This window comes from Crocuta crocuta, unplaced genomic scaffold (genome assembly GCF_008692635.1).
Source record: "Crocuta crocuta isolate KB4526 unplaced genomic scaffold, BGI_CrCroc_1.0 scaffold219, whole genome shotgun sequence".
Classification (NCBI taxonomy): Eukaryota; Metazoa; Chordata; class Mammalia; order Carnivora; family Hyaenidae; genus Crocuta; species Crocuta crocuta.
Genome location: NW_027551572.1, coordinates 4,250,316 through 4,272,596, shown reverse-complemented (window position 1 = coordinate 4,272,596; position 22,281 = coordinate 4,250,316). Strand labels below are relative to the sequence as shown.

At 33.9% G+C, this 22,281-nt stretch overlaps 1 protein-coding gene across 1 annotated transcript in view; it reads right to left on the bottom strand.

Annotated features, from left to right (window-relative positions):
- UBR3 (ubiquitin protein ligase E3 component n-recognin 3) overlaps nt 1–22,281 on the bottom strand; it is a 229,040-nt gene that overhangs the window by 95,126 nt on the left and 111,633 nt on the right. Inside the window, exons 21-25 of the mRNA XM_077751180.1 lie at nt 18,673–18,814; nt 15,295–15,399; nt 13,484–13,657; nt 11,173–11,633; nt 5,770–5,858 (exon numbers count right to left, since the gene is read on the bottom strand). Of these exons, the coding sequence (XP_077607306.1) occupies nt 5,770–5,858; nt 11,173–11,633; nt 13,484–13,657; nt 15,295–15,399; nt 18,673–18,814 (971 nt within the window). The remainder of the gene's footprint in view (nt 1–5,769; nt 5,859–11,172; nt 11,634–13,483; nt 13,658–15,294; nt 15,400–18,672; nt 18,815–22,281) is intronic.

The window sequence follows — 22,281 nt, the reverse complement described above, 5'->3', positions numbered from 1 at the left end:
GGAGGAAGAGGGGGAGGGAGAGAGAGAGAGAGAGAGAGAGAGAAGAGAAGAAAGAAGAGATAGGCAAACCAAGAAACAGACTCTTAACCATAGAGAATTAATGGTTACCAGAAGGGAGGTGGGTGGGAAGATGGGTCAAACAGGTGATGGGGATTAAAGAGTGCACATGTGATGAGCAGGTGTTTATTTAAGTGTTTAGTCACTAAACTGTAGGCCTGAAATTAATATTACGCTGTATGTTAACTAACCAGAATTTAAATTAAAAACTTAATGGGCACCTGGGTGATTCAGTTGGTTAAGGATCTGACTCTAGATTTCAGCTCAGGTTTTCATGGTGCATGAGTTCAAGCACTGAGTTGGACTCCACACTGGCCATGTGGAGCCTGCTTAGGATTCTCTCTCTCTCCCTCTCTCTGCCCTTCCCCAGCTTGCTCTCTCTCTCTCTCTCTAAGTAAATACATTTTAAAACTTAATTACTTAAACACTTAAAAAACATTAAAGACCTAGCACCATCCCTCAAAACTGACATATTTATATTCAGTGCAACCAATGTAAAAAGTATTCTATCCATGAGATCTGCTTTCTACTTTTGATGAAAAAGAATTCAAGCAGTTTCTACTTAGTTGAGAAAGCAAGAATTTCACAAGTTACACAGCAAAATTCAAAACTACAATACTTCATAAAATAATTTTTTTAAACATATATGCAACAGCCATAGATACAGGACTATGCACTATATGCATTCCAATGTCACAAGGAGATTGGTCCTACCTGAAAGAGAGCACAGATGTGTCTGATTCCAAGAAAATGAAAAATATTAAAAAGAGGCTAATTCATGATAAAATCACAAACAAAACTGTCTAAAGCAGCAAAAAGAGATGTCAGGGAATAAGAACTAGTTAAAAATGCAAAGATTATCCTTTTTAATAAGAGAAATGCTAATTAAAACTAGACACAATACCACTTCTTCTCACCTATGACATTACCAAAAAAACCAAAAGTTTGACAACGATTTCTTATGACAAGAATATAAGGAAAGTGATACTATGACACACTGTTGGTGGGAATGCAAACTAGTATAACCCTTATGAAAGTAATTTGACAGTATCTAGAAAAAATACCTATGTATTTACCCTTTGACCTAGCAATCCCATTTCTAAAAGTCTATCTTAAAGATATATTATCAAAATACAAATAAACAGACAGATAAGGACATTCACTGCAGTGCTATTTGTACTAGAAGCAAACCAAATTTTAGTAACAGAAGACCATTTAAATTATATCTGGGGGGTGGGGGAAATCTACCAAATTGGAATACTGTACAGCTAGAAAAGGGAATGAAGACGATCTCTACACACTGTCTGGCTCTCCAGGATAGAATGTGAAGTGAAAAAAACAAGGTAAAGAAAGCATACGTATGTTATTATTTACCTAAGATGGGGACACTAGAGATATAAGTATTTTTATATCTCAATTTAATAAATAAAATATATTCATATCCCTAGTTCCCTTTCTTCTGTAAATGCTAACATTAAAGTTTTGGCATACATGTTAAAAATAAAAAGATAAACCTCAAATTAAACTGTATTATTGGGGTGTCTGGGTGGCTCAGTTGGTTAAGCATCTAACTCTTGATTTAGGTTCAGGTCATGATCTCATGAGACCAAGCCCCATGTGGAGTTCTATGCTGGCGTGTTCCTGAGTCTGCTAGGGATTCTCTCTCTCCCTCTCTTCCCCTTCCCTGCTTGTGTGCACTCTCTCTCTCTCTGAAAATAAATGAACTTTAAAAAAAAAAACAAAAAACACCAACTGTATTATTACATAACAAGACAACAATAAAAGTCAACCAAATCCTGATCTGTGCCAGCTGTTGCTTGGATAACCTCACATTCCAAATGAAATCTTAAAGGATGGGTAGTGCAGACAGATATTGTTTTAATTTACCTAGTATCTACTGCCCTTCTGTTAACAGCAGCCTTCAGTTCTTGCTTAGCAGAATCACCCCCTCACCACTCCTTCCAATTCATGTGATTCAGGTGGGGCTGACCCTACAACAGGCTAGACTAGTAGAGGCACATCAAAGATTTTTGCTTTAGCTACTGGAAACACAGTATTCTTTTCACTCTGTTTTAAAAAACAAAAATTTCCAAACATGCTGAATATCCCTTCTATCTTGTGTCTTGTGCCTGAATCCATCAATCAATGATCAGATCTTTTAATTCTTACTTTGCAACTATTCTCATGTCTGTCCCTTTCTATCCCCAAGTTACCAACTTGGGGGGAGTGCACTTAACTCTCCCCAATTTGCTCCAAATCTGAAGAAACAGTAAAATGCAGGCAACTCTTGTTAATTACCCAGGCATTACCATTTACTACAGTGTAACCTCACATGAATTACTTGATCTAAGTCTAGGTATCTTTATCTGGAATACTATGCCTCTCTCATGGGGTGTCAGGACAAATAGGTCAATATACAGAATATATTCAGCACAGTGGTGGGTACATAATTGACATACAAAACTATATACCATCATCATTCCCCAAAATTCATACTCTTAGACCCAGACTCAAAATGAAGAAAAAGTTTGGGGTGCATGGGTGGCTCAGTCAGTTAAGCATCTGACTTTGGCTCAGGTCATGATCTTGTGGTTCATGAGTTCAAGCCCCATGTCAAGCTCTATGCTGACAACTCAGAGCCTGGACCCTACTTCATATTCTATGTTGTTCTCTCTCTGCCCCTCCTCTGCTTGTGCTCTTTCTCTCTCTCAAAAATAAAAAAAATAAAAAAAAAAACACATTTTTTTCAAATACAGAAAAAGTTCTGTATACACAATGTTTAGAATTAAAATTTTAAAAAAGCTATAGTCAAGGGGCGCCTGGGTGGCTCAGTCTGTTGGGTGTCCAACTTCGGCTCAGGTCACGATCTCCCAGTTACAGGGTTTGAGCCCTGCGTCAGGCTGTGTGCTGACGGCTCAGCTCGGAGCCTAGAGCCTGCTGTGGATTCTCTGTCTACCTCTCTCTCTGCCCCTCCCCCACTCTCACTCTGTCTCTTTCTCTCTCAAAAATAAACATTTAAAAAAAGAAAAAAAAAGGCATGAATCATTGAGGGTCATGTTGGAGGATTTTCTCAGAGCTTCCGAGATATGAATCTTCAGACTGAAAAGGCCCACTAAGGACTAAGGGAAATGAAAAAAGATCCACATAGGGTCGTCTGGGTGGCTCAGTTGGTTAAGCGTCCGACTTCGGCTAAGGTCACAGTCTCACTGTTCGTGGGTTCGAGCCCTGTGTCGGGCTCTGTGCTGACAGCTAGCTCAGAGCCTGGAGCCTGTTTCAGATTCTGTGTCTCCCTCTCTCTCTGACCCTCCCCTGTTCATGCTATCTCTCTCTCTCTCTCTCTCTCAGAAATAAATAAAACATTAAAAAAAGAAAGAAAGAAAAAAGATCCATGTAGCTACAAATCATAAAATTTCAGATCTCTTGAGGTGCCTGGCTAGTTAAATCGGCAGGGCATGAGACTCTTGTTCCCAAGGACATGAGTTCAAGCCCCATGTTGGGCATAGAGCCTACTTAAAATTAAATTAAATTAAATTTAAAAACACATTAAAATCTTGTTTAAAAAATCCAGATCTCTAAGGATCAATTATTAAAAGTTATAGAAAAGGGAAAAAAAGTTCACCTACAAATGAAGAAGAATCAAACTACCATCAGACTTTTCATCAAATGAACAGTAAAAGACAAGGGAGTATTGCTTTAACATTTATAACAGAGAATATATTCGCTCATATATTTTAAACACTCATCCAAATGAAAAATCAATCATGAGAGCAAACTAGAGTTCCATCCAGAACACAAAGAATCAGGAAGTTCAGCCCCCACATAAGCATTATTAGGAATACACTTATGAAGCACCTGGGTGGCTCCGTCAGTTAAGCATCCAACTTCATCTAAGGTCATGATCTCACGGTTTATGAGTTCAAGCCCCATTTTGGGCTCTGGGTTGAGAGCTTGAAGCTCAGACCTGGAGCCCGCTTCAGATTCTGTGTCTCCCTCTCTCTCTCTGTCCCTCCCCCACTTGCACACTCTCTCTCAAAAATAAACAAACATTAAAAAAAATAATAAAAAGGAATACACTTATGGCTGAACTCCAATAAAGACCCAAAATAAAAGAGATGATAAAAGATGCAGGAAACTCCCGATCAACTCCACAAGAGGAAAATCCAAAGGTAATGGCTATATAGTATGCCTCCAGAGCAAATGAGCCAGACTGGAACAGAATTTCAAAAGCACAGTATGGATAAGTGGGTAGAACAACAGAGATATCATAAGAGCACATGAGTTAAGAAAAAATAACAGTTGAAAACTTCAGGAAAAACAAGACAATATAACCAAGTAATGGCCCAAGTAGAAATATGTAAAGGATGGTATGGTTTTAGCAATTGAGAAACTGTAAGAAATGGGGCTATATATTATATACTATCTCCTTAATGTAGTCTAGGAGTCAGGCCACTAGACTGAAAAAAACATAAGTAAATGACTCCTAGCACACTACTTAGCCCTGTACTCAACAATATTCAAAAAGTCATTAATTATTTTTCAACATTTAAAGTCAACCTTTGGATGGAACACTTGACTGTAACTACAAAAGAAAATGTAGGCAACCCTGACAATTTAAAAGTAAGTAACTGATAAAGGCAGAGATAGATATGTGGAAAGGAAAAATAAAAGGAAAAATAGGGATGCTATAAGTTTACTTTACATGAAAGAGTGTGAAGACAGCAGCTATAGGGAAAACAATTAATACATATGGTAATTATATTTGATATGTAAAAAACATTAATGATGAATTTTTGCCAAAAAGGAAAAGAAGAAGAGATGGAGAAAGGGAAAGTAATGTCAATGAATTAATCTTCATCTTTCATATGAAAAAGTCAACTGATACTAAATCTGATAAACAGCATTCTTTACATCAAAGTTATGTCCTGAACATAAGCTCCACTGTTGATGGTTCAGAAGACATTATGGTATATCTGGACTAATAACCTCCCCGCACAGCTTCTGGATGCTGATCATGTGTGCTTATGTGCACAAAAGTGCATGAGAATGTATATGTATGTGTGAATGCACAAATGTGTGTATATTTTAATTATGTGCATGACTCTATTTCAGCATCTCTAAAAGTAAAAAAAAAAAATCATTGGAATACAAGAAGAAGTCAGGAAAGGGAGTATCCTGGTGGACTGAAGACTGAGAGTAACTGAAACTTAATCTATTCTTTCATGTTTGTAAAAAATTACTCATAGCAATCTACTATCATACAGGAAAATGGCATCCTCTCTCACTGTACAAAAACACCAATGCTTTTCCTAATACAAGTGAGAAGTGCACCTAGTTTTAAGAAATACTGAAGGGGTAGCAGAAGTAGGAGGCACCAGAAGTATTTGAAAGCTATATTAAAAATCTCAGGATAATCTCACAGGAAAAATCAGAATACGTAAATATATACTGGTGTACTACACAAATCTAAAGGACAACCTAAAAGAAGAAAACAGCAGAGGATATTTTATTGCTACCATCAGGAAGAACTTTCTAACAATTACAAATCCTCAACAACAGAATAAACTGCTTGCAGTAACAGTCTGATCCTCCATCACTCTACTGTTTAAAAACCAGAAATCATCTGGCTATAATGTTGAAAACTGGTAAAGACTGAACTAGATAATCCCTGAAGTAATAACTATAAAAGCTCTAAACTAATAAATTTTAACTTACCAACATCCATTGCAGTTTCCATGAAGCTTTTCTGTCGTGAAGCAAACTCTGCAAGCAATTTCTGCTGCCTCTCTCTAGCCTTTTGTCGCCTAGATTAAACAGAACAAAGTGGTAAGTATCAGATGTGTTTAAGACTTACCTGCTATATTTCAGAAGTGCATATTGTATGAAAAGCCCCTGGCACACAGATATTTTCTGAACTATGTATCAAATTTTATGTAAGATTTGACTGTCCTTAAAAGGATTCCACTGTTTCAAGATCACTGCCTTAAATAGGCAAAAATAAATGCCAAGCTTTACTTTAAAATGTGAAATAATTAAAGTATATAGAAAATTTGGGTTTCCAACAATTTCCTAAGTATATGTCATGTCAATTGGCAGCAAGAATAAGAAAAGTTTTTTTAGCAAGGAACTCACAATCTAACCCCAGGCACAAATAACAGCAAATGGGCTGCTAGAGTCTATGATGTTTAGATATAAACAGAATCTAAAAGATAAAGATAGTCAGATTTACTATTACTTTAAGAATTGAACTCTCCTTAAAAAAAAAAAAGAATTGGACTCTCCTAAAAGAAAAATGAGCACTCAGAAGCCAATAAATTTCCCAGTTTCTACTAGGAAATATTCCAAGTTTAGTTTATTTTGTTTCGAGGAAAAATACATGAGTCTCAAATACAACATAAAAAATAAAACTGTAAAAAAAATAATTAAAAAAATAAAACTGTATTTCAAATCTAAGCATAATTTTTTTTTGATTACTTCATCAAATTCTATTTATTTTTTATCCTTTATCTACTTCCAAAGAGTATTTTAACTTGAGGCTGGTTGGGAAAAAGGGGAAAACAAAAACAAAAACAAAAACCACACACATGAAACACAACACAACAAGACTATAACATAAGAATAAGAAAATAAAAGTAAACTAATAAAGAAAGGAAATAGAGGCTTTCCTGGATTTGGGGATGCCAATAATACTAGTGAGCATAAAAATTTTATCCCGAGCAAAGAAAAGTTAAAATAGTAATCTAAAACAAGAGGCAAGGAAGAAGAAAAAAAATGTTATAAAGTAAGCTATATTTTAGCTCATCAAAAGAGAGAAACTTTTTACTTAAACAAAACTCAAAAAGAAATTTATCACAGCCTGTGATACAAAGGACATTAAAAACATAACGGATATCCTGAAACTAACATTACACTGTATGTTAACTAATTGGAATTTTAATAAAAACTTTAAAAAACTAAAAATTAAAAAAATCTAAAGAACCATAATGGATATATATACTATAAAGGTATAAGTTTACTATTAAGCTGAGATTCTATGAAGTCATTTCTATGAGACCCCTAAAAGAATTCTTTCATTAATCTGAATGATTCAAGGATAGAGAATATTGGATTAAAAAATACTAATAGTAATTTTAGATTTTTCATTCACATATCCATTCTCATCCAATGAGTGGAGATTATCATGAACAGGTATAAAATCAAGTACTGTCAAGCATTACCATGAGAAATTACATATTTTTGCCAATAAGTTCAAAAGATTTTAACACTGCTTTTTTTTTTTTTTTACAAATAGTTTATTGTCAAATTAGTTTCCACATAACACTCAGTGCTCATCCCTGTAAGTGTCCTCCTCTATGCCCATCCCCCCCTCCCCCCCACATCCATCAGTCCTCAGTTTTTGTCAGCATTCAAGAGTCTCTCATGGTTTGCCTCTCTCCCTTTCCCCCACCATTTCCGCCCTTCTTCTCCCCCTTGTTCCTCCGTCAAGTTCCTCCTAATCCTCCTATACGTGCAAACATATGATATTTGTCCTTCTCTGCCTGACTTATTTCGCATGGACCTTGAGGGTGTTATGCTTAACACTGCTTTTCTAATATTTACTTTTAAAAAACCTTTTAATGTTTATTTACTTTTGAGTGAGAGAGCAAGAGAGTGATTGAGTGGGGGAGGGGCAGAGAGAGACACACACAATCCAAAGCAGCTTCAGGCTCTGAGCTGTCAGCAGAGAGTCCGACACAGGGCTTGAACTCATGAACCACAAGATCATGACCCGAGCCAAAGTCAGACACTTAGCCAACTGAATCACCCAGGTGCCCCACTAATATTTACTTTAAATGTAATTCAGGATCTGCTTAAGAAAATCCTATTATTCATAACTACAACTATTATTTTCACATTGTTCTTGAGCCAAATATTTTTATCCAGGTCGCTCACTCTCACCTTATTCATCAAACTTAACTGTAAATGCCATTTCAAAAAAATTAAATCCACTCCTGACCTCTCTTCCCTTCCTGAAGGGTCTGGAAAGGTGGCAACAGTGGCCTAGCACGAGGTGCCACGATCCAAGAGCCTGACACAGGATTCTTGCAGGAAAGGGCATTCTTGCAGGAAAGGTTACAAAAAATTGATCACATACAAGGGAACTGATTTAAAAAGTAATATCTATTAAGGATTATAGTTGCCAAATTTCTCACTGTGCAACAGAGAGTTACAAGTTTGGAAAGAGAAAACAAGAATGATTCCTCTGGTGTTGAACTGGAATTGGAATTATCAGGGTGTACTCACAGGTTTTTAAAATTATTTTATTTATATATATTATACAATTACATAATTATGTGTATTTATGTTATTATGTTTGTTATTTATTTTTATTTTTTTAACTTAATATTTATTTTTGAGACAGAGAGAGCTACAGCATGAGTGGAGAGGGGCAGAGAGAGAGAGGGAAACACAGAATCCAAAGCAGGCTCCAGACTCTGAGCTGTCAGCAGAGAGTACAAAGTAGGGCTTGAACTCACAAAGTGAGGGATCATGACCTAAGCCAAAGTCGGATGTTAACCAACTGAGCCACCCAGGTGCCCCATTCAGTTTTTAATATACGTTTCTCTCCCTGTTCCCTCCAACTCCTTGCCCTCTCCCCTATCTCTCATATACCCACACCCACACACAAACTTTTCCTAGTTCTGTCCACTAAGAGTGACTGAAAATAGCTACATCCCCTAGAATGAACACATGAATTGTGATTTCTAAAAGAGGCCACCAGAACTCCTTGGAGAAATGGCTAGTTCCAAGTACAAAAGGAACGTGTGCTATCCTCTGGCCCCAGAAAAAATTAAAAATGTTCAAAGAATGATAGGGATACATTGAAAGAACACAGAAACCAGCTGGAAGGGAGTCCAACAGGTCAAATCTAAAATAATTTGAGCATCAAAATGAATACCAAGCATATGAGATTACAACCCATAAAATCGAGATCTGTAAGTCCAAACTGATAGAAATTAAAAAATGAGTAAGTTGGAAGTTGGTGAGAAACAGGATATTACAGCATCTCAAAGTATCTCTCCATAAATTACATATTAATTATAAAGGGAGAAAAAGGGACACTTAACAGTGAAGAAGTCTAGCTAAAACTCCCTTAATCAAGTAATCAAAATTAATCACCAAATGAAACTAACTGAAATTATATGACACCTGATGGGATACAATCAAAAGAACATAGCAATACTTCCTTGATACACCTGCCAGCAATGCAGAACCTGAATCTAAACATAAGGGGTCAGTAGAGGAGCCCAAACTGAGGGACATTCTACAATGTGAATACTCCGTATTCTTCAAAAGTGACAAGATCAAGAAAACAAAAGAAAGACTAAAGAAACTCCCTATCAAAGGAGACCAAAGAGACATGACAACCAAGTGCAAGGAATAATTCTGTACTGGATTTTTTTTTTTTGCTATAAGAAACAGTATTGAGACAACTATCAAAACTTGGGAATCTAAGGATTTTATCATACTTGAGTAAAATGCTAATTTCCTTATTCTGAAAACTATATATTGTGATTATGTAAAAAAAAAAAACAAAAAACAAAAAAAAGGTCCTTATTTCTAGGAAATACAAACTAAAGTATTCCAGGGTAAAACAACTCACTCTGAAATGGTCTAGGAAGTTCTTTGTACTATCCCTGAAACTTTTCAATAAGTTTGAGATTTCTTAAAAATTAAAATTAAAATCCATTCTCAAAGGACAAAAATTTGCCACCATAGAAGAAATGGAAACAAAATGGTCTATAGATGGTCAAAGCATTCTGTGCTGTGAAACCTCCAAAAATACTATAAGCCACAACAGCATGCATAGAATACATGCTTAATCTCCTACATCACTACTTTATCAAATGTATTATTATATAAATACTATAAGCAACAAAAAAATGGATAGAATACATGTTTGGTCTCCTACATCACTACTTTATAAAATTTACATATAAAATTTATAAGTTTCATGTTTCTTTAAATAACACAATCAGTTATGCCATTCTATAAATCACCTATACATGAACATTCAGGGTATATCCATGAAAGAATATTTCAAATAACAAATCATATATCAAACATAAAGAAACCTCAAATAACTTCTCGGCATTGGTATTAAAATGCATGTCTACTCTCCCACATACACATGAGCCTGGAAAACTATAAACCTCAGATAATTATGGCTGTCACCTTGATGTTAGCCACAGGAAAATCTCACAGAGAACCCAGTCACATCATGCCTACACTTTGACATACAAATATACTGAGTAAATAAATAGATGTTGTCTTAAGCTGCTTAGGAAAAAAAAAATCTATAGTGGCTTTCTATGATTTCCAGAAAAAGAATGTCAATTATTTCTCCCTTGTAAATTTTTTCCTAATTTAAGTAATTTTTTTCCAAAATTGGGCATAAATGTGAGTAAAACTGAAAAGGAAGGCAAGTGTGCAGATTCAGTACAACTCAGAACTTTTCCATTATTATTCCAAAGAAACAATGAGGCTGCACACTGTTATAACCATCTAAAGGTTTCCTATTTGTATCTTTTCTATGGAGTTACTCTAATGAAAGTGATGCCAAGTTTGTCCTAGTTGGAAATGGACCACCATTGTTTATAAACTGTTTGGCCTTTATTATGAAACTTAATCCAAAACGCAAAATAAATTAAGAAAAGATAACGTGAAAAGCATAGTGAGATTCAAATAAATTTATCTTAATCCTTAGCTGTCTGCTACAGAATCAGTTTCAAGTACTTGTCAATATCATCACCAACACCACTCAAAGGAAACAAAGCCCATGACAAAGAAAACCTTTAAAATTTTTCAGAGTACTATTTATTACAGTAGCATTAGAGCCTTTGTAAAAATAGCAATTGAACTACTCCAGTATCATATCTGTTTTGAGTAATAATTACAAAATACTTTTAACCAAATAAAACCAAGCACTATGTTTGGTTCCCTTTACCTTACAAACTAATCAGTTATGATTATAGCTGCCAAACATCCAGATAATCAGCCTCAGATGGCCAAAAAAGGGGGATATGTCAAATCTTCAACTGAACCATACACATTTAAAACATTAAAAATAAAAATTACCTTTCTTCTTTGTCCAACGTTTTCTTCTCTGCTGCAGTGATTTTTTTGGGTGGTACAGGAGGGGTCACTTTTCTACATATCTCTTCAATGATGCGTTTGTTCATTCTGCTTTGCAATGCAGCTTTTAGTAAAATCCTTTCTACTGCAGTTATACCATCTCCATGATTATATTTAGGGATTTCAGGTTGGATTAAAACTTCTATATCATCAAGCCAAGGAGGATAATAGGAATTTTGTTTTCCTGAGAGTTTGTGATGAAGTTTAATTAGCAAAGACAATATGCTTTCTTTAATTTCCAAAATGGCTGTAGTTAACTGTGGAGCTGAACCAGGAGCAGACCATTTATTTGAAGTTTTGGGACGAACCACCTGATTTGCTTCACTGCTACTGCGATTGATGATCTCTTGAAACTTCTTCCTACGCTCTGCCACTAAGCTGAAAACTTGAGCTGTACCAGAATTCTACCATTAAAAAAAAGAAAGAAAAATCAAGAGAAGTTATGCAACGTTAAGTGTAAGAACATATTAGTACAACATTTTCCAAAGGGAACAATGTTCGAAGTTCCATCCAAAGATTTATTTAATAGATTTACTCTTCAAGTAAATCTATCCCTTTACCTCTCTTAATGAAATATATTTAGTCTCACTCCATCAATTTTGGAAGCAATTTTGGGGAGGAAGAAGGTTATCCACAGTAACACCTCCTTCTCAAACTCCTAGACCTATCTACCAGGGAAAAGAGACAAAGCTTGAGAATATCTAAAACCATGTTAGGGAGGAATCGTACATGAAGTTCCTCACCAGTTTATAGAAATAAAAGATGTTCCACCCAACATTCTTCAAGAATACTATACTCTTCTAATATAATATTGTGCGTCAACTATACCTCTATTTTTAAAAAAAGTACTATACTCTTTACTAACTGCTATAAGACTAATACATTTCTAGTTCAGTAAATTAGAAACTATTTTTTTCCTAAGTTGATGAATCTGAACTAATTAATCTCATTTTTAAAGAACTTCTAATAAATGGTTAGTTACTAAAATGAATTATAAAGATGAAAAATCAAACTGGTCTGTTTCATATTTGAATGTCACTGTAATTTATTTGAACGGATTTTTAAAATATTTTCCTCAATAATTTATCTTCTAAAAAGGCTTTTTGTTAAAACAGTCAAACTACATCAGGGTTTTTAGAAATCATCTTTTAATTAAGATACAAGTCAGTTTAATGGATTTAATTTTTTTAAGCAAGCACAGAAAGGATGCTCCAATATCAGCTTAGCTTTTATGAGCTAAATTATAGTATATGCTATTTTTTAACATCCAAATTGTTTTTCAAAGTACTCTCTACCATTATTAGAGGCAAAAGCTGTCTCTGATTAAGATTCCAATTTAATAAAAATTCTTTATGATGTTCGCAGCAAACACATATTATCAAGGGCAAAGAAAGTGCCCAGATGTGGACTCTGCTAAGAGAAACATCTGATTCAGAAAATCAGATTTTCTGAACTTTCACAAAAAATAGATTGTAGGGATAAGAGGTGTTTAAATTTAGTTACTTGGCATGTCATTTCAAGATTATTCATTTCTACATTTTAAAAATTAGTTAATTAAAAGCTACATGCAATGAAAGAGCTGATTTTCAAAATAAATCCAAATACACACTATATTATGATTTTTGTGGGCTTATTTCATCGAAGTTAATTAATTGCCATAGAAGCAAAAAAATAAATCTGTCAATGGGCATGCTGCCAGCAATTAAAGATTAAATTTATTTTGATTTAGGAAACATTCATTTTTAAAATATTAGTAACAATGAAAAATGCAAACAAGCCCAAATACGCTGCTTATAATTGCTCCAAAATACTAAGAAAAACTGACTTAATAAATACTCAGTATTATTTTCTTAACTTCAATAATGTGAATTTTCTTTAAAATTTAAGCTAAATCACCATATAAAAGCACACACATGTTAAACTTAAAAAAAAAAACCATATTAAACACACACATATACACACAAATACTTCAAAGTGTTTTCCGATTTCCAGTTAAAGCCATATTGCTAGTTAATGCAAGTATCATATATATCTACCTCTCTCTGAAGAACTTTAGGCCTTCGTGAACTCTGGGAGAGTAAAGGGAAAAGATGGGAGAGGCAGAAGTTGCTTAGACATATTAGAGGAAACAAAAGACAATTTAAAGTTACCTACAACCACATTTTTCTTTTGAATATCATAGTATGATCTAAACAACATGCTCCAACATAACATAAACTCTTTCCTTTTTCTCTTTCTCTCTTCTAACACTTACATGTAAAGAACTCAAGCTGTCAGAGCTGGTACTTGCAGGTGAGTCTCTCTTCACTTCAGGAGCAGTCTCTGGAACTCTCACCCTAACATAGTTTATAAAGTGTCGCATGTTTGACACTAAGTTACTGCCAGGAAACCAACTGTCATGACAACGCTCTGGTCCACATACTGATGCCTAAAACGAGAACATAATGAATATGAAAACTTGCAAAGTCAGGGCTAAGGTACAGTGGAGATGTAACTAGCCCAAATAATCATCCACTGTCTTTCTTATCTCTGAATCCTTTACAGTCTCATCTTCAAATTATAAAGTGCTAATAAACCCAAATTCAAACGTAAAATACGAGAATAAATTTCTTAATACTAATGTAGGTAAGTCCAATGGAAGTTGGCTAAATCTCTCCTGAAAAAAAAAACAACTTTTCAAACTGGAAGTACTTTTAACAATACAGAGTATTTTTCAGTACCCATTAGTAATGACTCATAATACAGTCAAATAATGCTGATTTGGACTAATTCTAGAACAAAGTCAAAGAAATCAACCAAAAGTCTGACCTAGTCATAGAGAAATATTAATGATCTTTTAATATCTATGAAAGAATATACATTGACTCAACTTAGACAACAGCATACTGACTAGTCTTTTTGTTTGTTTTTTGCTGTTCAAATATTCTGCAGTATTTTGTCTTTTTAGAGAAAGGAGATGAGGGGAAACATATTTGCAAATTATTTGTAATATTAACTGCTTTTACGGAAATGGTACTTCTAAAGTCCTGAAACATATTAACAACTTGTATTCTCTCTCTCTCTCTCTCTCTCCCTCTCCTTTTAAGTATAAGTAGGCTTCTTGCCCATCATGGAGCCCAATGCCAGGCTTGAACTCACAACACTGAGATCAAGACCTAAGCTGAGATCAAGAGTCAGATTCTTAACCGACTGAGCCACCCAGGTGCCTCTAATAACTTGAACAGTATTCTTTTTTTTTCCAAATTTTTTCCATTTTATTTATTGATTTATTGAGAGGCACCAGAGAGGTGTGGCACAGAGGGAGCAAGAGAAAGAATCCCAAGCAGGCTTCACACTTGGCATGGAGCCTAATGAATGACTCAATTCCATGGACCCTGGGATCATAACCCGAGTGGAAATCAAGTGTCAGATGTTCAACCGGCTAAGCCACCCAGGTGCCCCACAACTTGTACTCTTAAGTACTTTAAAAATTCTCCCATGTGACAATATTTACTTAACTTAAAACCTTTACAGAAGAATTTGCCACTAAAAATTAATCCTTAATCAAATTATTAGAATTTCTAGACTGAAGCCCTAACATAACATTTACTAATAATCAATGTTATTAGCATAACACTAAAATTGCATTAACCTCTTTTCTTAGGTGTATATATATTGAATTACAAATTTCAAATTCAATAATTTCATAAGTAAAGTTTAATGTATCAGTGACACCTCTAAAAGAATGTATGTATTTGGAAATCAGGTACCTGGGTGGCTCAGTTGGTTAAGCGTCCAACTCTTGGTTTCAGATCAGGTCATGATCTCATGGTTCATGAGTCCCACATGGAGCTCTGTGTCTGCATGGGATCCTCTGTCTCCCTCTCGCTCTACCCCTCCCTTCATGCTGTCCCTGTCCCTCTCAAAATAAATAAACTTAAAAAAAAATCAGAAAGGGCCTTTTCCAGTAGTTCTTAAAAATAGCTAATTAGTATGATGAATCCATAAATACATTTCAAGATAACATACTACCTTATAAAGGCATTTCATAACTTTAGTATTTAAAAATAAAAGAACCTTACTTACCTCTTCATCTGATTCCTCTTCAGCTGAATTTTCAAGTCCTAATTCAATCAGATATAAAACCATGCAGAGTACGTGTTCTGACAGATTTTGATGATCCATCAAAATCTTTAAAAAGGGAAAAAATGCCTCGTAATTACTTTTTCCACAAAATATATTTCATTTAAGTATCCAAAAACATTTTATTATCAATAAAAATAATATAATCATACATATTTAAATAAATACACCACATGATCAGAAAGTAAGTAAAACAACACCTTGGTGAAAAAGACAAACTAAAACCAAAAAAATGGGTCCCTTTTCAAGATCAGTCTTTTAAGCAGTATCTAAAAATACCGGTTCACTGATTCCTAAAGGTAATACAATAAGTAGTCCATTAAATCCATTACTATAAATATACTAGTATCTATAAAATAATTTAACAAAAATGCTTCATATCCTCGTTTGCTGATACTCTTTTCCTGATGGCAAAAATAACAGATAAATACGTGAACTCGGATAATTCAAGCAAATGTGTTTGGGATATCACCTGCCATATAATTGTGAGGACAATAAATGTGTACAGAATATTAATGTTCTTAAAATATCTCTAAAATTAAAGCTCCCAGCCTGAGTACTTTTTGAAAAAGTTTGAGTAAATGTACGTGTTAGTCTGATTTATATGAGTGAGAAAGCAAAAAGGGATGCAACTAGTTAAAAAAGAGGCTTCTCTGAGGAAATGTCAATAAGTCTGACCTTATGTGGATTATACATTGCAAGCTTTACACATCTTATGCAGGATTTCAGGGCCAACCTACATCACTCATTCAATATGACACAACAAACTACTAACCCGAACTAAACTACCTAAGAAAAGCCATCATGTTGTCCTCATTCTAAGAAAGCCATCTAGCCAAATGACAGAAGAGGTAAGAGGAAGAGGTTGTTTGGGGAGCAGCCTTGTCAACTGCAGGTGAGATTAGAGACAGTACAAAAGAGGGCATTCTAGGATGGGCCTCATAGAAACTCCCCAAAAGGCTGAGTGGCTTTAAAAAAGGACTTAACCACCTAACTGCTAATTTATTCTGACTAAAAAATAAAGACTTCAGTTCACTGCCTTTCTAATGTTTATTTTGACTACTGGGGAGGCTTTTCTGTTCATCTTTTGTGTGGCTCGGTGGTGAGGACCTTTTAAAACCCTGTTTTATACAAATTCTGTATATACCTACTATTTGACCTTGAGCAACAGATTCTGGCCTTAGTTTTCTCATCTTTAAAACTGGAACAATAGACCAAAATTGTTGTGAGGATTATACAAGTTAACAACTGTAATTTGTGTAGTACAGTATGGATCAATTGGCGTTCAACAAACAGTAGGCAGGTGGCGCAGATGGTGGGAGCAGCAGCAGCAGGAGGTAACTGAGGGCTGCGAGGCAAGGAGGGCATCCTTTCTCATCCTTTCCTTACAGAGAGGAAACCAAGGCACAGCCACACACCCAGCTAGTAACAGCAACACCAGATTTCAGACCCCCAACTAATGCCTATCATTACTACACTGCCTCCTCTTGATAAATAAAACATTACTAATTAAATTCACCTAAATTTGGGTTTGAAATCCTATGACACTACATCTTATAGTTTCAAATGAAACTTAAAAGCTAAGGAAAAAAATGACTTTAGGAATGATTTTCTGACAAGTTGTATTAACATGTTCTATATTAATGTTTTTAACATTAAACATGGCAGGAGATGACATGGTTTATTGACACTGATGTTTAGAAAGTTGACTTGCCAAAGCAATGTCAATTAGAGTTTTTTTATTATTATTAAAGTCCAAAAAGCTATTATAAAGTTGCGATTTTTAAAAAATTGTCATAATCTTGTAACAACTAAAACATTAGCTTTCTCTTTTTTGAGAAAGTTCTTTTTTTTTACACTAAGCAAATGAAAAGATTGAAAAATGTAACTCAAAAGAACACAAATCATTTGCAGAAAGGCTCCTTTAATTTTTAAAACATGAATTACTGACCTATTACTTATTAATTGATATCACAGTACTCAGCTTCATCATCTAGTTATTTAATCTCTAAAACTCAATAATTATGTCTGAAAAATAAGAATAACAAAACTTTTACTCATAAGGATTTTTGTTAAAATTAAACTAAATATATATAAAGCATCTGAAACAAAATCTGGTACCAGTAAACAACCAAAAAAAGTCTGCAAATACAAGTATCTAATAAAAAGATCTACCTTTTTTGATGAAGAATATTTTAAATCATTTTACTGAATAATCCTCACAGAAATTAATGAAAATAAGCAATTCAAAGATGTTATTTAAGTCACATGTCTAAAATTTTAACAGGCGTAACTATTAAGTAAGATGAAAAAGTGGTCGAGAGAGAGTTGAAAGAATGGAGGGTACAGAAATCTAAAAGTATTCTTTCACTTACATAGCAAACATTAATGAATAAAACCAAATGTCTACTTAACTAAATGTACTGTATATGTCCTTAATTAAGTAATTAAAAAATGTGTATATAGTAATTGGAAATTTACATAAAAATATGTTTTCTAAAAATTTCTTTTAATTTTTTCAAATTCTAAGTAGGAATAAGAAACAAAAGGTTTTCTTTGTATTTAACTGTATGTTTATCACGTCTATAATTACTTCGTTGATATGTATAGTTATTTTATCTATACACAAGTATATAGTTCTTCCATCTTTCATCTCTTATCCATATTAGATGACAAACATATGCCTGTTATGTATATACACATACTCCACAATATTATGAATACAATTTCTGAGTACATAGCTAATGTAGCCAATACATAAATAAATCTGTTCTATACAAGAAAACCCAAGAATAATACAAATCCTAGATAACAAGAAAGTAAAAGTGTCTTTTTAGTTTCAAAGGTTTTTCCAAAGCAAATTCTTAAGGATGCCACACAGAAAACCATTCATGTTCCTTCATGTCCCATTCCTAATCAGAGGGAAAAAGCCAATAAAACAACCCTAAACACAAGGTCACTGGCCCTCATGGCTTAGTTTTGTCATTTTAATGGATTCTGGTAGTTGTTTGGTCCCTATTGTTCATTCCATACTCCTGTTGTTTTATAGTATTTCACTTTTGTTCTATAGGAGACATAAATAAATATACCTATCTGAAACTGGGTATGATAAATAGTTTCCCACAAAGAATGGTTTAGCTTCTCCATTTTCAACTTAGAATTCACATATATGTGATTATGAAATATCCTCCTACATCTTTAATGTATAAATACATTTTGCTTTATAAGTGCTACTTTATGCAAATATCATGTTAACACTTTTATTTGAAAATATGGAAATAAATTCTAATCTGAGTCTTTCTATTCAAATTACTACTGTACCTTGTAAAGCAGAGTGAATAGCACAATGTGTAAAGTTTTACAGTGCAAAAGTCTCATGAGACCTTTATAGCTGGGATGGAGTGGTGTCCTTTTCTTATAGGGAGGCCAGGGATTTCCAGGGAACTTTCCACTCTGTTTTAAACTGTATAAAAAAAAGCAAAACAAAAATTAGACAACAGACTCAAAGTTAAACTATGGTTTAAACAGTGATTTATAGATATTAATTTTGTCATATTTTTCTATGCAGTACTATTTTTAATCAAATTGCTCAAAAATGCCAAACCGATATCTATTCTCTCACAATAAACATAACTGTTTTCTTTTTGTATCCGATAAAAATGAGTAGGGGGTCCTGAGGCCAAGGACTAGGAAAAAAAGGGGGATTGGAAATGTTAACAGAAGGCAATAAACAGAAAGAATACAAAATATACTACCAAAGAAATTTCCAGTTGAAACAATTGGAACGAAAAAAAAAAAAAAGACAACTGAAAAATTCTCCCACTTAGGAACTGCTGGGAAACCTGGAAAAAATGTAAAATGTCATCTTTTTAATGCATATTTCAACTCACAAAAAAGAAAGTGAAGTTCCCCAGTTAACAGAAAAAGATGAAAGAATTAACGAGCACTAAATATGTGTTTACCGATGGTTTCAAGCACTTGAATAGGCAGATCTCAAGCTACTGGAACTGAGATTCCACATAAAGCTGACATCTTTGAAAAGCTTTACCCTCAATGAAAAGATAACTCACTAGGAGAAATAAGAGAGCTTGTCTGTCTCTTCTGTGATGTACAACAGCCTCCCCAAGAAGATACTAACAATGATTTGTATACAAATCACAGCAGACTTAAAATACAAAAGGCAGACAGAATTACACAGAGAAACCAACAAACACACAATAAAATATGAGATATTAACATATTTCTGACAGCCCAAGAAAAATAAATTGGTAAAGATTTGAACCAAACACAAAGAACATCCATTAATTAAAGAATACATATAATTTTAAGTGCATGTAGAAGATTTATGAAAATTTACAAAATACTAGGATTGAAATAAAGTTTCAAAAAATACCAAAAAAATGGGTATATGAGCCACAACCACTTGTCACAAATCAAATAAAACTAGAAATCCACTATGCGATACCTCAAACCTTCAGACATATAGACCTTTTATAACACTACGTCCTTAGAAATTCAGACATAATTATAATAGAAAAAATTTTAACTTAGAACCTAAACTATATAGAAAAAATTGTGGGATACAACCAAAGCGGTACTTAGAAGGAAATTCTCAGCATTAAATGTGTGTGGTTTTGTAAAAAGTCAAAATCTAAGTGTCTAAGAGAGAAAATCCAAACACAATAAAATAGAAGATATCCAAGGGAGAGAAGATAATAATAAAGAAAAAAGAACAAAATAGAATACAAAGGGGAAATAAAAGAAACAACAAAATCAAATGTTTGTTCTTGAAAAAAAAAAAAAAAAACAGTAAAACTGGCAGTCCTCTGATAAGACTAGTCAAGAATAAGAAACAACAAACACAAATAAATAATAGAAATCAAGAGGCAAAGACAATTTTTTATTATATACTTAAGACAATAAAATATTTCTTAGCAATATATAGCTTGACAATCTCTCTCAAAAAAGAATAAAATCCTAAGTAAGACTATAAGCTTTAAAGAAAGTGAATCAGTTTTAAATTACATCTCCTTCAAAAAAAAAAATACACAAGGCCCAGGTAGTTAAATAGGCAAGTTCTATCAAAACTTCAAGAAACATCCACATAAATAAGAATGAAGTTGGAGCATATGTAAAATTAACTCAAAATGTATCAAAGACTTAAATGTAAGAGCTAAAACTATAAAACTCTTAGAAGAAAACAGGCATAAGTCTTTGTAACCCTGGATTAAGCAATAAATATGACACCAAAAACACACACAAGTAACAAAAGGAAAAAATAGATAAACTGAACTTCATTAAAATGAACTTTTGTGCTTCAAAAGACATTTAAAAAAGTAAAAAGACAAGCCAAAATCTACAAAAGAGTAGGAAATGTTTACAAATTATATTTCTGATAAGTTAGTATTCATAATATATAAAGAGCTTTTAAAAGTCAATAATAAAAAGCTAATACAATTAAAAATGGGCAAAGGAGGGGCGCCTGGGTGGCTTAGTCGGTTAAGCGTCCGACTTTCGCTTAGGTCATGATCTCGCGGTTGTGGGTTCGAGCCCCGCGTCGGGCTCTGTGCTGACTGCCAGCTCAGAGCCTGGAGCCTGTTTCAGTCTGTGACTCCCTCTCTCTCTGGCCCTCCCCTGCTCATGCTGTCTCTCTATCTCCTAGAAATGAATAAAAACATGAAAAAAAAAATTAAAAAAAAAAAAAAATGGGCAAAGGATCTGGACAGTTCTCCAAAAATAAACAAATGGTCAATAAACAAATGAAAATATGAAAATATGCTCAACATCATTAGCCATCAGGGAAATGCAAATCAAAACTTATAATGAGATACCAGTTCACACCCACAAGGATGGCTACAATCAAAAAGACAGATTATAACAAGTGTTAGTAAAGATAAGGAGGATTTGGAACCCAAATATACTGCTGATAGGAATGTACAATGCTGAAGGTGCTTTGGTAAGCAATCTAGTAGTTCCTTAAACAATTAAACATAGAGTTCCCATAAGACCCAGCAATCCCACTCACAGGCATATACTCAAGAAAAATGAAATATGTACACACAAAATTTTATACACAATTGTTCATACTAGTATTATTCATAATAGCCCCAAAATGGAAAGAACCCAAATATACATTCACTGATGAATGGATAAATAAAAGTGGATATCTTCACAATGGAATATTACCTGGCAATTTAAAAAAACGGTATTGATACATGCTAGAATGCAGATGAACCTTGAAAACATTATGCTAAGTAAAAAAAGCAAGTCACAAAAGACAACATTGAATTCCATGTACATGAAATGTCCAAAACAGGTAAATCCATAGAAACAGAAAATAGACTAGTGACTGCCTAGGACTGGGGGTTGGGGAAAATGGGTAGTAACTGTTAATGAATAATGGGAGTTTCTTTTTAGAGTGATGAAAATTTTCGAACATTATTATGGTGATAGTGGCACAACTCTGTTGAATATACTAAAAACCACTAACTGAATAGTCCTTTTAAATGGTGAACTGTACTGCAGGTAAAATATATCTAAATAAAGCTGCTTAAAAAAAAATTTTTTTAAGCAACAGACAACCTCCATCTCCTGACATAAATTTTAGAAAAGAGCATAAAGATAAAAGATACACAATAATTCTATGATGCTAAAATAACCTGTTACCAATATGAAGACAACATGGTTTTAAAAATTTATAAGACTATCTTATAAGATGGGGCACCTGGGTGGCTCAGTAGGTTAAACATCTGACTCTTCACTTTGGCTCAGGTCGTGATGTCACAGTTCATGAGTTCAAAGACTCACATAAGGCTCTGCACTAATAGTGCACTAACAGTGCAGAGCCTGATCGGGATTCTGTCTCCCTCTCTCTCTAGAAATATATAAAACTAAAAAAATATATATATAAAATATATAAAACTAAAAAAA